The sequence below is a fragment of the Dipodomys spectabilis genome, unplaced genomic scaffold (genome assembly GCF_019054845.1).
Source record: "Dipodomys spectabilis isolate Male_0828 unplaced genomic scaffold, ASM1905484v1 ptg000455l, whole genome shotgun sequence".
In the NCBI taxonomy this organism is placed as follows: domain Eukaryota; kingdom Metazoa; phylum Chordata; class Mammalia; order Rodentia; family Heteromyidae; genus Dipodomys; species Dipodomys spectabilis.
Window position 1 is genome coordinate 392343 of NW_024871132.1, and position 15871 is coordinate 408213.

A 15871-nucleotide genomic window follows, 5' to 3' on the forward strand; every position below is an offset into this window, starting at 1 on the left:
ATTCTGAAAAATTAATTGCTTTGAAAATACAGATATAATTTCAAATTAGCTTTTCATTAGGTTGAAAACTTGTAAATTACACTCAATTAAAAGGAATGACCATGGGAGTTTTATGCTGTTTCAGAAGAATGTACTTGGAAAAAATGATTGTTCACATTTTACTAAAAAATCATGTTAAACCATAATGATTATGTCAAAGTAAGCGATTTATTTGGATTGTATTTCTAAAATATTAGTATATCTTCATGAATATATGTTTTGTTTCTTTTGATTGTGTTTCAAACCAAAACACATGACACAAACAAAACAAGTATGCAAAAACATTTTATTTATAATAGATCAACATTTTTGACATGAAAGGTAGCCACTTTCAACTTCTCAGGAATGCCTAGAATCCAACAGGTTTCAGAAAGACCAGTTAGTCAACAATCATTTCACGGTAGGTAAAAGAAATAAGTTTCAGAATAAACTTTTAAAACGGCTTTGCCTATGGCAAATCATTTTCTAAGCTTGAATGTGTGGTAAACCTAGCTTTCCCAGGAAGTGAATGTAATCCAACTATATTCCAAGTGTACTAAACCGGTTTATACAACAAATAGGAGAATCCCTGTGTGTATCAACTGTGCTCAAATGAGAATTCTCTTTATCAAAATATTCATTTTTCAAAAAGGCCTCACATTAATCCCTCAAACCAAGCACCCCAATGTCCAGCACTCCTTTCTACTTTAAGTTGTATTACTGTATGAAAGCCATCAAATCCCAGTGGAACTGTACATTAACTTTTGGCTACGGAAATATACCAAACACAAGAATAGTCACTGACTTTAAGGGATAAGGTAGCAACTAACCAATAATAATTTAGTTAATGTCACTTTCAGTTCAGAGGGAAAAAAGCAGCCCCAAAATGTCCTTAACTTCGCAGTACTTCTCTGTAACACACAGGATGGAAAAGTAAAATTAAAATCACCAGAAAACCTCTTAAGTAAAATGTTTTGCATAAGTGTTAAATTTTAGATTTAAACCACATTTTCTTCTGCATTTCAATTTTGGGGGAAAACACAATTATTAGCTCTTCCTAGTTACATTTATTTTTGAGCAACTGAATCTACTAGAATTCACCTTGGATAACTACTCCCCGGTGCTTCCGTGCAGTCTTTCTTCAGCTAAGTCCATTATACGCATGTAAGTGTTGGGGAGGTTTAAATAGCACTTAAAGAATATTCATGAGAGCTTGGAAATGTTGGACGTTTCATTATCTAATTACTGTAGGATTTGGAATTCAAGTTCATCACAGCAGCCTAAGGAAATACTGTGTGAATGGAATGCACGCAATCCCTACAGAACTCACACGCTCAAGTCCAAAAGGCACAGAGTAATGCTGGTGGCTCTTTCTAGTCAGTTAAGAAACAATAAAAAGTCGACATTATTCTTCCATAATTTAAATACTTACGTAATCTCCACTTTTATTACTTTATAACAATGACTTCAATTTACATTATTTTAAGTACCATTGTAACAGCTTAGAGTATAATAGATATTTGCTAATATCCCATCCAAAAATAAAGACAAAAAACAAAAACAAAAACCCTCTACTATGTATATATATGTACATATACATATATATACATAAAACAATTTTCAAATATAAGAACATAGAAGAGGGACTTGGTACAGACCATCAAATCAATCTTCTAATACCATAGTTGTAATCCCCATATCAACAGATAATACAGCAATAATCAAAAGCAGTGCAAATATCTTTGGAGGTTAGGATAAAATTATAATGCAGTAACATAAAACTGAGAAATAAAAAAGGCAAGTACTTCAAGTACAAGGAACTGGTCTGCTCGAGGTCCATCTTAGTGTTTATCAGGGGCTTCTTTTCTTCTTCTACTTCTTTCTCTGAAACACGTTGGCCAACATGGCACCTGATGTTGTCAACTGGCCCATTTTGTTCAAAAATTTGGTCTTCGTGTCTTCGCTTACTAAGCTGGCAGCAATCGACATCGAGCTGGGAAAGAAATATAAGTCATGAAAAGCAACCAAAAGCCAAAACCATTTTTTCATTTCTCTAGCAATACATCATTAATATTCTCAATGAGCATCACAAAAGGGAAACTAGTATTTACCAGGGGAGTTTTCACAGACCCTATGAGGCCATATACTTTCATATGTATTGTATTAATCTGAAGGACACAAGAGTGGTTAAGACCTAGTCTGTGATAGGACAGGCTCTTGGCTTTGTTTACTAGCTGTGTGGCCTGGAGCCCTTCCTTATAGAGCTGGCAGGACTACACAAGTGGAAAGTGCTTAGCACAGTGCAACACACATTAGAGTAGGCTGCTAGTTTTAGTGTGTGATCTTTTAATGGCAGCACTTCATTTAGCTCCCACAGTCAATCTGTTTCTACATTATGAGCATACTAAACCACCCAGGTTTGGACAGTGCTGACAGGAATCTCATTTTTTTTTTTTCTTTTCTCACTACTCCTAAAGCTTGAATTCAGGGCCTGAGCACTGTCCCTGAGTTTCTTTTGCTCAAGGCTAGGACTCTACCACTTGAGCCACAGTGCCACTTCCATTTTTTTCTGTTTATGTGGTACTGAGGAATTGAACTGAGGGCTTCATGCATGCTAGGCAAGCACTCTACCACTAAGCCACATTCCTAGCCCGAATCTTATCCTTTTGTGAAGTGAACATGTCCTCAATGACCAGTTCTATTCATTTTAATCAATAATTTTCAAATTTCCTGGGTTTTACCAACCTGGTGTACATGAAATAAACAGAGCCAAAGGACACTAAACATGCAAATTTTATACACTACTGAACAGAAAAGAGAATACTGATCAAGCACGATTTCTTAGTGGTCTCACAACTGTCCTACAATAGACTCAGGAAACCCAGTTTACTGCCTTTGTGGTTTTGGTCAAGATGCTTCTGATCTCAGTATGCTTCTGGTTCAGTATGCTAGCCTGTGAGCAAGCTTGCACTCTCCACTGGAGAGTAGCCCGAGGATCAATTAGATGTGTCTGAACAGACTAGGGGTGATGTCTGGCAAGCTGCTGGTGCACAAGCTCCAACCACAGCTTGCAGTGAACGCCCCACCGAGGGAATCTAGGTGGGATTCTTTCAAGGTGCGCACCACACAACCACAACTCCCAACATGGAAATCTCTTCTAGTCATTTCTCTTCATGTCTTAGATGACTCTGGTACTACAAAATAGGAGCTGTCTCTCTATCCATGAAGTAAACTCTCCATAATGTTTGGCTTTTGATTCTCCAATTACAAAACTAACTTTTGAACTTTTGAATTTTGACAACACTAAAATAAGTACTGAAGCAGGCCTCTTTTCCTGGGGGCAAGTCCCATATCACTACTGTTGCTGAAGAAAGCCAAGAGCTCAGGCTTTTTTTTTTTTTTCTTTTAAATATCCAACTTTAGAAATGCCATTTCCTCTCTTCCTAACAGTAATATAATAGTTCCTCATCTACTTCAAACCAGTCATCAAGTTCTGTGACCTTATTCTATGAAAACATCCCTTCTGCTGTTCTTTTTTTGTTTCCATCATGGATACTTTAAAACTGAGATCCTCCAATAGTTTTGCATCTGGCTTCCTTGCATTGTCTGATTAGTGTCTGAAATAGTCACTTTTGTGTGTCTGTGAAGTTGGAGGCGGAACTCAGAGCCTTGAACATGGTTAGGCACACATTCTACCATGTGAGCCATACCTCCAACCCCTTTATTTGTAAGACAGTTTTGCATTTTGCTAGGGCTAGACTCAGGCTGAGATCCTCCTATCCATGCCTACCATGTAAACTGGGATTATAGGTGTGCAATACTGTATCCCAATTCTTTGTTGAAATGGGTCTGGCTAACCTTTTTTTTTTTTGGTCATTCGTGGGGCCTGAACTCTGAGCCTGGGCACTGTCCCTCAGCTCTTCACTTACCCATTGTTAAACTTCTATTCAAGACCAAGTATTTTTCCTTGATATCTGAGGTTTACAGCACAATTGTCCTTTTGTACAAAACTCAATGAAAAAGATATAAATGACATTCATTTACATTCATTTATATGTAGGAAAAGAGGATGTATGGGTCTGACCACATCTGAGATGTATGATCAAATTTTAATAATATTCTGGGAGGGTGGTGACAACAAAGGAAACATCTGGAAGCATGAATAGTAAAATTGAAGTGAGAACGGCTTGAAGAGATTTATGTGATGCATGAGAATCCCTTATCCAAGTGATGTCTACCACTTCCTTCATGCTAACTATTCTCATTACTAATCACATCCTAATGTCTTTAAACCTCAGTCATAGTATATTTATTATTTATTTATGTGTTTATTTTTTTTGTCGGTCCTGGAGCTTGAACTTTCGGCCTGGGTGCTGTACTGAGCTCTTTAGCTCAAGGTGAGCACTCTACCACTTGAGCCACAGTACCACTACCTAAGTCATATTTTAAATGCTCCTTTTCATAACAGTTGTTCTGATAGTTCTGTTTTGCTGTATTGAGCTACCATGCACTTACATTTTTCAAAGTAGAGATCTAGGATCCTAAGATTCTACTGTCCTTCACTGCTAATCTGTTGCCAAGATGAGGTCCTATCTGAAATAGTTCTAATCCATTAACTTCTCATAGCCACTGCTATTTATAGGCATTATGATACAGTTAAGATCTCAGTCTTAAAACCACAATGCTTAGATTTGAATTGTAGCTCCTCCTTTGTAGCCTTGTGATCTTTGAGCAAGTTTACCCACCTCCGTGTCAGCTGTAAAATGAAAGCAGGAATAGCTAATATATTTACAATGTATTGGGATTAAGCCAATTAGAAACAAGGCCTAAAAAAAGGCTCACAAGGGTATTTATTTTATCATGCACACCTCAAAAAACTTTCCAACATGCTCCACCTGCTTTTAAAAAGCAGTGCTCGTCAACCAGTGCTCCCTACACCGGGAACATCTGCGTTCCTTGGCAACTTCTCAATGCAACTGTTTAGACCCCAACCTACATCTGATAAATCTCAATTTCAGTCTCTGGAAGTTTCCAGGTGAGTCTGATGGACCCTAAAACTGAAGAACCAAAGTTTCTAAGAGCTAGGAAACTCCAGGGGACAGGCCAAGTCCAACAAGCTGTGGAACACAGCCACGTGGATTCACTGTCAATGTGCTTTCTTATCACATAGCAAAGTTCAGTTGAGTATTTAGGGCAGACACTGTCGGGGCCACAAAGTTTAAGATAGTATGTAATGTCTACTGATGTCTGCCAACTCCATCAGTTAAGAGGCTGAACCAGTGTGGCATTCAAACTTCTGCGCCTGCCCATCTTCACACAACTACTGCTGCTATTCTCTCAGGCTGCTCTAGCTGTACTAAGAGCTCCAAATACTCCTCTGTATATGTTTCATTGTGCACAGTGCTGAGTCTTTTGCATTGCAATTCTCTGTCTTCCTTGAACATTTCTCCCTTGGAAAGTTACAAGCATTGACTAGTGTCTTTTTGTTTAATTATACTTTTAAACACCTCCCATTCCCCTGTCAGCTGTGAAGATCTTAAGAAAAGGCTCTATTCTAGGCTCAAGCTCATCTAGGAAGAGAGGGATAGCCCTTGATAACTGCTCAGTGAATTTTACTCTAAATGACTATAGGATATCAAAACATTTAAGCACATATTTTCTGCCTGCAGATCAATACTTTAATCAAAACTTCTCCAACAAAAAGCCCTGGAAAGAGACATTTAAAAAAAATTTTTTTTTGTTTATAGCACTAAGGAATTGAACCCAGGGCTTCATGCATGCTAGCCACATTCCCAGCCCCACTAAAAGACATTTTACTTTAACACGAAGAGCTGATATTAGGGAATTATTTATGTTTTCAAAAGTAGTTAGTTTTTAGAAATAACTATATATAGCATATAGGAAGGACAAGATACAATTTAAAATGGAATTAAACTGAGTGAGTTGAGTAAAGTTCATGCTCAGTGATAAAAACAAGGGAATTCATTTGAGATTTTAAAATCAGTAATAAAACTGAAGATTTGGTAACATGGAAAAACATGATTATACATATAAAGTGATTTTCTTTTGCATTTTAAAAAGGTCTATATATAACAAGAAATCTTAGAAAGTTGCAACAACCCAGCAAATACTGCTTGAAAAGGCGAGGTGTAGGGGAGGGATTAAGGGAGTAGGAAATAGGGGGATTATGGAATTATCATAATGAAACTCCTTATACTATTAATATATTATGACAAAAGATGCTATTTTAAATTCCTATGTGTAAATTCACAAAATTTCATGTAATATGTACTTCCCTATATAAATTGTCTCTTTTTCTCTAAAATTTCATACATTTTCAAATAATATTCTGATGGCTAGAAGCAGGCTCAATGGTAGAGTGCTTGTTTAGCAAGAGCAAGAGGCAGGTCAAACTACAGCATAACTAGTTAACTGAGAGAAACAGTTAATATTCAAATTTAATGTATGGCAAATGAAAAGAACTTTTTGGTTTTAGGGATTTTTGTGTTTAGGTAGGAAGCCTTTTATTTCTTCACTGTGCTTCTGTTGTGTTAACCAACTATGGCTAAAATGGTGGGTATACATGGAATTGTCATCAGAAATGCTAAAGTAAGGGTTCTCATATTTCAGAGAGGCACAAAATGTATGTATGTGTAAATGGATAGAATGAAACATTTATTCCTGGTAATCAGCAGTAAAGAAAACACTTCTGAGTTTTTAATATCTGAGTCAATTTATAATTAATTGCTCTAGGTTAAGCAATTAAGAATTAGGGCACACATAGTTCACTCAGAAATTACTCCCTTATTAATAACATTCTTCTTCTACAGCTGTAATTCACATTTAATTTGAACTAAATTCACAATTCATTGAATGTCTGAATTCTAATTAGTGTGGCCAGAATACCACTAAATTTACAATCCTTTATAGAATAAATCTTTATTTTAAAACCTGTCATAAATTTCTAGATACTGGTTTTTTTTTTTTTTTTTGGGTCTGGTTGTGAGGCCTGAACTCTGGGTCTGGGTGCTGTCCCTCAGCTCTTCAGTTCAAGGCTAGTGCTCTACCACTTGAGCCACAGAGCCACTTCTGTCTTTCTTCTTTTTCTGCTTATGTGGTGCTAAGGAATTGAACCCAGAGCCTCATGCATGCAAGGCAAGCGCTCTACCACTGAGCCATCTTCCCAGCCTGATACTGTTTTGACTAGTGAGTCCTTAATCCATTTCTGTGTCCGAATCTTTTTAGAAGTTTTTCACCTTTTTAAATGGGTATATATACAACTTTTATTAACATAGAACTTGAAAAGAATCTATCAGGAACTCAGAACCTGGGTGCTGTCCCTAAGCCTCTTTGTACTCAAGGCTAGTACTCTACCACTTGAGCCACAGTATCACGGCTGACTTTTTTGAGTAGTTTATTGGAGATAAGACTCTCATGGTCACTTTTCTGCCCAGGTTGCCTTCGAATTGTGATCCTCAGATCTCAGCCTCCTGAGTAGCTAGGATTACAGGCCAATGAGCCATTGGTGCCCGGCTTCAGCTGTGTGTGTGTGTGTGTGTGTGTGTGTGAACATAATCATCCTTAGGCTGAGTCAGAATGTTGAAAGGAAGGTAAGCATGAGGTAAAGACCTGGAACATTTTAAATTCCCAAGATACTTCTAGTGAAATGCTTTGGAGATCAGCATTTGAGAAAAGCTAACTTAAATAATTATGTCTTCCAGATAATACATCAATGTAAAGTAACGCAATGAAACATTATACCAGAGACACCAAACTCAAAGAAATTAAGGTTCATATGAAGCCTTAAAGAAGAATAAAATGTCTTACCCTTGAGGCTCTTGGACAGTCTTGTTTTCTACTTTCTGTTCACATTCTTTTATCATGGAACTTAAAATAACCTGATGAAAAAATGATAGTGAAATCTTTGATATTTTTACACATTTTGAGATAATTTTTAATATATTCCCAAACCAATTTTTTAATCATGAATTCAATGTTTTGCTGGTTGCTTTGTGAAAAGAGTCCTACATACTGATGTTAGAGCAGGTATATAAGTAGCTTCCACTGTCTCAACCCACGGGCTGCAGGTGTGGCTCTGTGGTAGTGTGTGCTTAGCATCCTGAGAAGCTGGGTTTCATCTCTAGTACTTCCCTGCCAAACCTCAATTATGTAATTTTTAATTTATTTTGATCTTTCACTGGCCTTTTTTTCTAAACCCGATTCCCATTCTCCCTTAGTTTTCTTTACCATCTAATGTTAAAAACAAGACTTTTTTTTTGTAGGTGGTGGGGCCTGAGCTCTTCAGCACAAGGCTAGCTAGTGCTCTACCACTTGAGCCATAGCACCACTTCAGGCTTTTTCTGCTTATGTGGTGCTGAGGAATCAAACCCAGGGCCTTGTGCATGCAAGGCAAGCATTCTACCACTGAGCCACCTTCCAAGCCCTGCAAGACTGTTCTTAATCTGTACATTAAAACAATACTTACAGATCTATAGATCTTAGATATATAGATCTTATAGATCTAATATTCAACATATAGATACAGTATTGTCACACTTCGTGGACACACACACACACACACACACACACACACATACTTTCCTAGTCAGAACTGAGCTAGTTCATGTTCCTTTGACTTGCAAAAAGCAAATTACTCTATTTTAATGCCCAGAGACTAAGTACAGCTCTGTGCCTACTAAATTGTAATCAGGGATAGTATAGACATTTAAGACATTCTTGGAGTGAGACTGGGTGAGCACTCAGGGCCTGAGTGCTGTCCCTGAGCTATTCAGCTCAAGGCTAGTGCTCTACCACTTGAGCCACACCACTTCTGGTTCTGGTGGTTAGTTGGAGATAAGAGTCTCACAGACTTTCCAGCTAAGGCTGGCTTTCATGATCCTTAGATCTCAGCCTCCTGCGTAGCTAGGATTACGGGTGTGAGCCACTAGAGCCTGGCTGAAGTGAGTACTCATTGCTAGCAGCCACACCCAAAGTGAATGGCCTTCTTGAATATCCTTCGTCCATATTTTGGACGTAGAAGTCATTGAAGAAATGTTTATTATCTTTCTACTATGTGCCAGGAATGTTTTTAGACACTAAGGATAGGGAAAATAACACAAACAATATCCCTTCTTTGTAGAGCTTCTGTTTTAATAATGGAAGTATAAAATAAACACATGAAATAGGTAACATATACTAGAAGGGGATAAGGACTTTGGATAAAATACTAAACAGAGTTGCAGAAGGCTATGGTGGAGACGTGATTTACACAGAGCTGTTCCTAGTAGGCAAAAAGTGAAAGAGGATGATGGAGTGTTTCAGACATGTGAGCAAGCTGTGGTGCCAGTAGTGGAAACGCTGGCAAGGGGTGATGTGCTATGTGTTGGGATGAAGAGGTTTGTTTTATTTAAGAGAGAAGTCAAACACCATAATAGGAAAGCTGGTAGAAAAATAGCTTAAAGATAAAGAACAAGAAATAAAGAGAGTGGGGAGGGAGGAATGGGACTAAGGCAGAGGAGGTAAATTTGTTGAAAATCCAAAGATTAAATATAAAACTATATTAATAAATATGCTAATTAAATATAAAAGTAGGAGGCGAATGAATGAAATTAGTTGTGAGGAAAGATGAAAAATAGAAACTAAACCCATAAACGTTGTCAGAGATAATTATCTTACTAAGTTCTGATTATATACAGTGAAGGAATGTGTTACCATAGAGAATTAAACTGACTCAAAAATGTCAAAAGTCACTCAGAATATTACTACTAGTAAATACATTGACAGAGGAAATTGAACTTGATCATTATAAACATTAAGCCTCGTACATCATAAGCTTCACAGGAAGAACAGATGAGTGTATGGGACATATGCACATGCACACACACACACACACACACACACACACACACACACACACACGGTGCTGATAATCCCAGTAACTCACCACACACACACACACACACACACACACACACACACACACACACACACACACACACACACACACACACACACACACACACAGGTGCTAATAATCTCAGTAACTCACCTCATGCTCTGGAGAGAGCTGTTCCATGTCAGTCCGTAAACACCTGAGGCCTGGTAAAAAGTGATTTACCATTAAATCTTCTGAAATGACTTGAGACAGGTTGTTAAGGAAATATAAAACAATGCAGAGTGGAGTGCAATGGAAAGGAAACAAAATGTAAAGCAGAATCCTCTCAACGATACTATGGCATGCTCATTACTCAGAGTAAATGTTGCCTTTATGTAGGCCTTCTCAAGAGTAAACCATGTTACTTCTCACAGATCTGTTCGTGTTGTAGATAGTATTTCATAATATTTTTTTTGAGGGGGAAGTCTGCTCATGGGGCCTGAACTCTGGGCCTGGGAGCTGTCCCTCAGCTCTTCAGCTCAAGGCTAGCGCTCTACCACTTGAGCCACAGTGCCACTTCCGGCTTTTTTCGTTTTGCTTATGTGGTGCTTAGGAATCGGACCCAGGGCCTCATGCATGCAAGGCAAGTGCTGTACCACTGAGCCACCTTCCCAGCCCAGTATTTCATAATTATATGATACAAATGTGTATATATGAGTGGCCCCGGGGCTGAATCCAGGGCCTCCCAAGCAGTCTACCACTTGAGTCACATCTTCAACCTTTTGTGCTTTCGTTACTTTCAGATGGGGTCTTGTGCTTTGTACCTGTGCTCTTTTAACCCCTGGCTTTCCACATAGTTGGGATTACAGATAGGAATGACTATGCTCAACTTAAGTTGTTGAGATAGGGTTTTGCTTAGGCTAACCTTGAATTGTGATCCTCTCCTGATTTCTGCCTAGATTATATCTGGGGTTAAGTGAATGAGCCATTCTACTAGACCATGAACATGAAAATCAAATCATTGTCACATATTTATGAAAGATAATAAAATGTTTCCATGACTTTTAAGTAATGAAAAAAACTGATAAAGACAAATTACCTAACACACTGCTATTTAATTAATACATATGTACAAGATTGGGAAAAGGGCTGAGAAGGTGGCTTAGTGGTGGAACGCTTGCCTAGCATGCATGAGGCTCTGGGTTCAATTCCTCAGTACCACATACACAGAAAAAGCTGGAAGTGGTGCTGTGGCTCAAGTGGTAGAGTGCTAGCCTTGAGGAAAAGAAGCTCAGGGACAGTGCCCAGGCCCTGAGTTCAAGCCCCAGGACTGGAAAAATAAAAGATTGGGAAAATATTAAAATGTAGAGATATTATATACCCTGCATCAGAAATGTTCTGAATTCTTTTTCTGTGATAGCTACCTTTCACTATGGTTTATATAAGAGTTCTTTATCTAGAACCTGCTGATTCACAGAAAAGATACTCTATAGCTGAACACTGATTATAAAACAGTTAAAGTTAAAACAAGTCATCTAAGATATACAGCATTTTCTAGGTTTCTTGTTTTAGCTACCGTAAGTTTCTATTAATTAAGTAGCAGAGCTTCTACTGTAAGTTTACTATTATTTATAGCTCCTGGTCATCTTTGGGCTTGATTATGCAGTCAGGAAAACATACATATTTCTGTTCTTTTGGTCGGTCATGGGTGTCCATGTGCTGTTCCTGGTGCTCAACCACTTTTGAGTCATAGCACCACTTCTGGGTTTTCTGATAGCTAACTGGAAATAAGAGTCTCATGGACTTTCCTGCCCTGACTGGCTTTGAACTGTGATCCTCAGATCTCAGCCTTCTGTGCTGCTAGGATTACAGGTGTGAGCCACACTGGTGTCTGGCTAAACACACATTTCTCAAGAAAATAATTCCAGGGCTGGGAAGGTGGCTCAGTGGTAGAGTGCTTGCCTTGCATGCCTGAGGCCCTGGCTTTGATTCCTCAGCACCACATAAGCAAAAAGCAAAAAGCCGGAAGTGGCGCTGTGGCTCAAGTGGTAGAGCACTAGCCTTGAACTGAAGAGCTGAGGGACAGCGCCCAAGCCCAGAGTTCAGGCCTCACAACCAGACTCCCCCAAAAAAGAAAAAAAAAATTCCCTCAGTCACATCCATTCTGGCACCATACTCCCCTTGTTCTAGTTGTTACTCAGTTAAATATATAGTCATTTAAAATCATATCATATTAAACTGAAATATGCCAGTTAATGAGTTTCCTCATAAAACTGGTTTAGTTAGCCCTTAAAAATTTCATAAGGAATTTCATAAGGAATTTCATTAAGAAAAACAGCTGGGTTATACATAACTACTGCCTTGAAAATACAGATATAAAAATTGCTCACAAAGCTCCTATAATGAGTAACTTATAAATTCACTTTATACATACAATATACAGGGCTACTACCTATGATACAGTTTGTTTTTAGATATGGGGAAAGTACCACCAACATATAATTGTGAGTGACCTTTGGATCAGCAAAGAATCTGATCTAATGAAACATGGGCATGTACAAGAGAGAGAATTTACTCTTTCTATTCACAGCTGGGGTCGTTGCCCCATGAAATCATTTAGTCTTACTTGATACTGGAGAATGTTTCTAATATTCTGATCAGGGCGGGATGGTCAGAAGACCTTTAACTGTTAACAAGGAGAGTTGTTTGTTTGTTTTTAGTAAGCTAGCCCCATCCTCTGCTTGTATTTGCTCTTTATCATAGCCAGTGTGTAACCTTACTTCTAACTTCTACATAACTGCCTTTCAGTTACTTGTCCAACTTCTTCTCCAAATGAAACATCTCTAAGTTCTTTAAATTTGTTTTCAGCATGACTTCTTGAATTACTATAATGTCAAATGTTATACATTTAAACTTCTGTCACTATTAAAATATGATGTCAGTGCTGAAAGGAGCTCATGTTCTGGCTGCTCAGACTGAAACGGGACATAGCAACAAACTTGGGTAATGCTGTTTTATTAATGACTATATATGATACTCCTGACTCTAGTACAAGGTCTGCCCATGTGAAACTAAGAAATGTGGTGTCTGAACAAAGACTACAGTTAAGGAGGCCTTCCCTTTTGTCCTACTGATGACCTTTTATTATATATACATACATATATATATATATATTATATATTTAATTTCAGTAAGAGCCTGTGCATATCAAAATCTGATATCTTCTATATATAGTTCTTCTATGTTCTTCAGGAACCACTTGTCTTTCTCATTAGAAAATTTAGTTTTATAGACTGTTTTGACTTTCCTATTTTTCCTTGAGGTATAATCCTTCAGAAACTTTCTAAGATGCAAAATAGGTTATATGTGAGTTCTTGCTTAAGTCTTAAACACAAAAGTTTGCAGGATCTAATAAAAACACTTATAAACCCTGACATGCCTTTACTACTTTCGTGCACTTTACTACTTTCTTGTCACTTCTCCATTGAAGAATTCTTCCTTGCCAATTCAGAATATCAGTTCCTCTTTCTGCTTCCTCTTAATTTCTCTGAGTTGAAAAAGCCAACAAGATAAATCAGGAATGATAGTAACTTCTGCTTTTAGTGGAGTTAAACTTATGCAGGACACGGAGAATGGCATTATAAAATCATTAGAATATAGTATCTGCCCACTTTATAAAAAAAAAGTACCTTCTATCAGCAACATGAGTAGATCATTTGTAGTAGACTCCAAAGATAAAGTGCATTCAAAAATGCACCTTATTTTCTGACTGCTTAATTCCAAAATGACAAACTGCTCCCTAACAGACATTTAATTTTTCCTGAACAAAAAAAATCTTTCCATTGGTACATTTCATAGGGAAAAAAAATAAGTGGCAACAAATGTCAGTGTATTTCGCATTTACTAATCTCATTTAAAATTCTTTGTTCACTTGCTTATGAGTAAAAGCTGGTACAATCCCCAATATTATTCTTGAAAATGCCTTTTCTCTCTACTTTTTATTTTTTTTTTTACTGAGAACCTCTATTATCTTTTCTGTCATAATTCTCCCATGATGCTGTCTAGTATGGACTTTAGTAGTTCGTTTTGAGTATTTGTTGGCACTCCATTCTTTTTTCAACCTTTTCTTTCCTTTTCCTTGAGCTCTTTGGCCTTTTAATAAGAAGCACAAATTGGAGTTTCACTTTGTCCATCCTACTTCCTTCTTCTTTTTTTTTTTTTTTTTTTACTATGCACAGGATAACTTGTTTCTTTGCTCCAGTCAATTTTTAACTTTTTAAAAACAGAAATCATCACTAATGCCTTCAAGACTTAGATTAATCATTTACAATATAGAGGCTGATAAGAGCCTAGATGATCTTTAAGTTTTCTACCTATACAATAATCCCTGTAGATGATTAGCCATATTGGCTCAGTACTTTTCTATTGAGTTGTAATTCTTAAAGAGAAATTCTCAGTATCCCAACTGATACTGAATTACACAATCATCAAAAACCCAATGCCAGGATATATACACGGCTTTAGAATTTGATTAACAGAAGTCTCAGCTATAATTTATTCTGCCCTTCATTCCTCATTCAGTTTTACCTGACTAATATAAATAAAATCAGGTTAAGAAACTCATCTATGCTTTAAAAGCTGTAGAACACAGAGGACTTAAAGTTATCTTTTAAAATTATGAGACAGTGAGCACAGGAATGGGGCAAGTCAAATCAAATTTCTACAATACTATGTTGGTTCTATTTTTCAAACTTTCACAAGTGTAAGTTCATTGTAAAGGCAGACACACTGTAACAAAGCAAGGATACAACAACAGGAAAGTGCACTGTAGGCTTCAAATAGATGGGTAGCAATATCCAGTCTTTTAGAATCCACAATTTGTAAGTTGTTCACTAAGGCTAACTTATGCAAATGTGGTATAACAACTGAAAACAAAAAAAAAGAAATTGTTACATTTTATCTCAAACATGCAACTCAAAACTCACTTATTTTACCAAAAACGATTTGCCATGTTAATTAGTAAAATTTCCTTTTGAGCCTGGATGCTTTCAAAAGATTATTCCCATCCTAGGCTTGTATCTTCTCACTAGGAAAGGAAGTATAACAAAATAAAAAGTGATTTAGGATTTGGGAAAAACAGTCACATTGCAATGAATAATAAAACTAAATCTAGTTTGGAAAACATCTGATGTCACTTTATGTAATCCAATTTCCCAATTTTAAAAGTCAAAAACAAATGAACAAATATAAACAATCTTTATCTTGTGTTATAGTTCTTACATGTAAATTTCTTTATAAAAATGTAATTGCCTCTAAAAGCTGTAATAATTAGGACTACTGGAGAATAAAATTTTTTACTAGAAACCAAACTGAGTTCACAGGTTAAACCTACAGCCTTCTCTACAACATGTGAAATTGCAGAAAGTAAACGTGTTGAAGTATAACAGTGACAACAAAGATGCTTTAAAAAATTTTTTTTCTGTTGGTCGTGGGGCTGGAACTCAAGGGCTGGATGCTGTTTCTGAGCTTTTTCGCTCAAGGCTAGAGCTTTACCACTTTGAGTCACAGCACCATTTCTGGTTTTCTGGTGGTTAACTGGAGTTAAGAGTCTCAGGACTTTTCTGCCCTGGCTGGCTTTGAACCACGATTGTCAGATCTCAGCCTGCTGGACAGCTAGGATACAGGTGTGAGCAACTGGAACCTGGTTTATGAATATGCTTTGTTAAGTAACAATTCTGGATATTCTGACGATACCCTAAGAACTAGTTGTCATAAGGTTGAAGCTTATATAAAAGTAATGCTTTTGCAGATAATCATGAAGGTCCTTTAGCTTGACAAGCTGACAATGACAACAAAGTAGTATATGAATGAGACGAATGACATGCTTAGTGGGAAAAATGAGTATTTTCCATAAGAATGTCTAGAAACATGCAAAAATTTCTAGATGCAGGGTATTCTGCAATGAATAGTTATTGAAGA

At 37.1% G+C, this 15871-nt stretch overlaps 1 protein-coding gene across 4 annotated transcripts in view; it reads right to left on the reverse strand.

Moving 5' to 3' along the window:
* Positions 1 to 306: 306 nt before the first annotated feature.
* Relch (RAB11 binding and LisH domain, coiled-coil and HEAT repeat containing) overlaps positions 307 to 15871 on the reverse strand; it is an 88255-nt gene continuing 72690 nt past the window's right edge. For 3 of the 4 annotated variants that reach the window (XM_042668535.1, XM_042668536.1, XM_042668534.1), the window contains exons 26-29: positions 14701 to 14817; positions 10067 to 10155; positions 7846 to 7916; positions 307 to 2011 (exon numbers count right to left, since the gene is read on the reverse strand). In XM_042668535.1, coding sequence (XP_042524469.1) covers positions 1891 to 2011; positions 7846 to 7916; positions 10067 to 10155; positions 14701 to 14817 — 398 coding nt within the window. In that variant the 3' untranslated portion in view covers positions 307 to 1890. Of the gene's footprint in view, positions 2012 to 7845; positions 7917 to 10066; positions 10156 to 14700; positions 14818 to 15871 lie in introns of those variants that run through there. The other variant, XM_042668537.1, reaches the window with a different exon arrangement.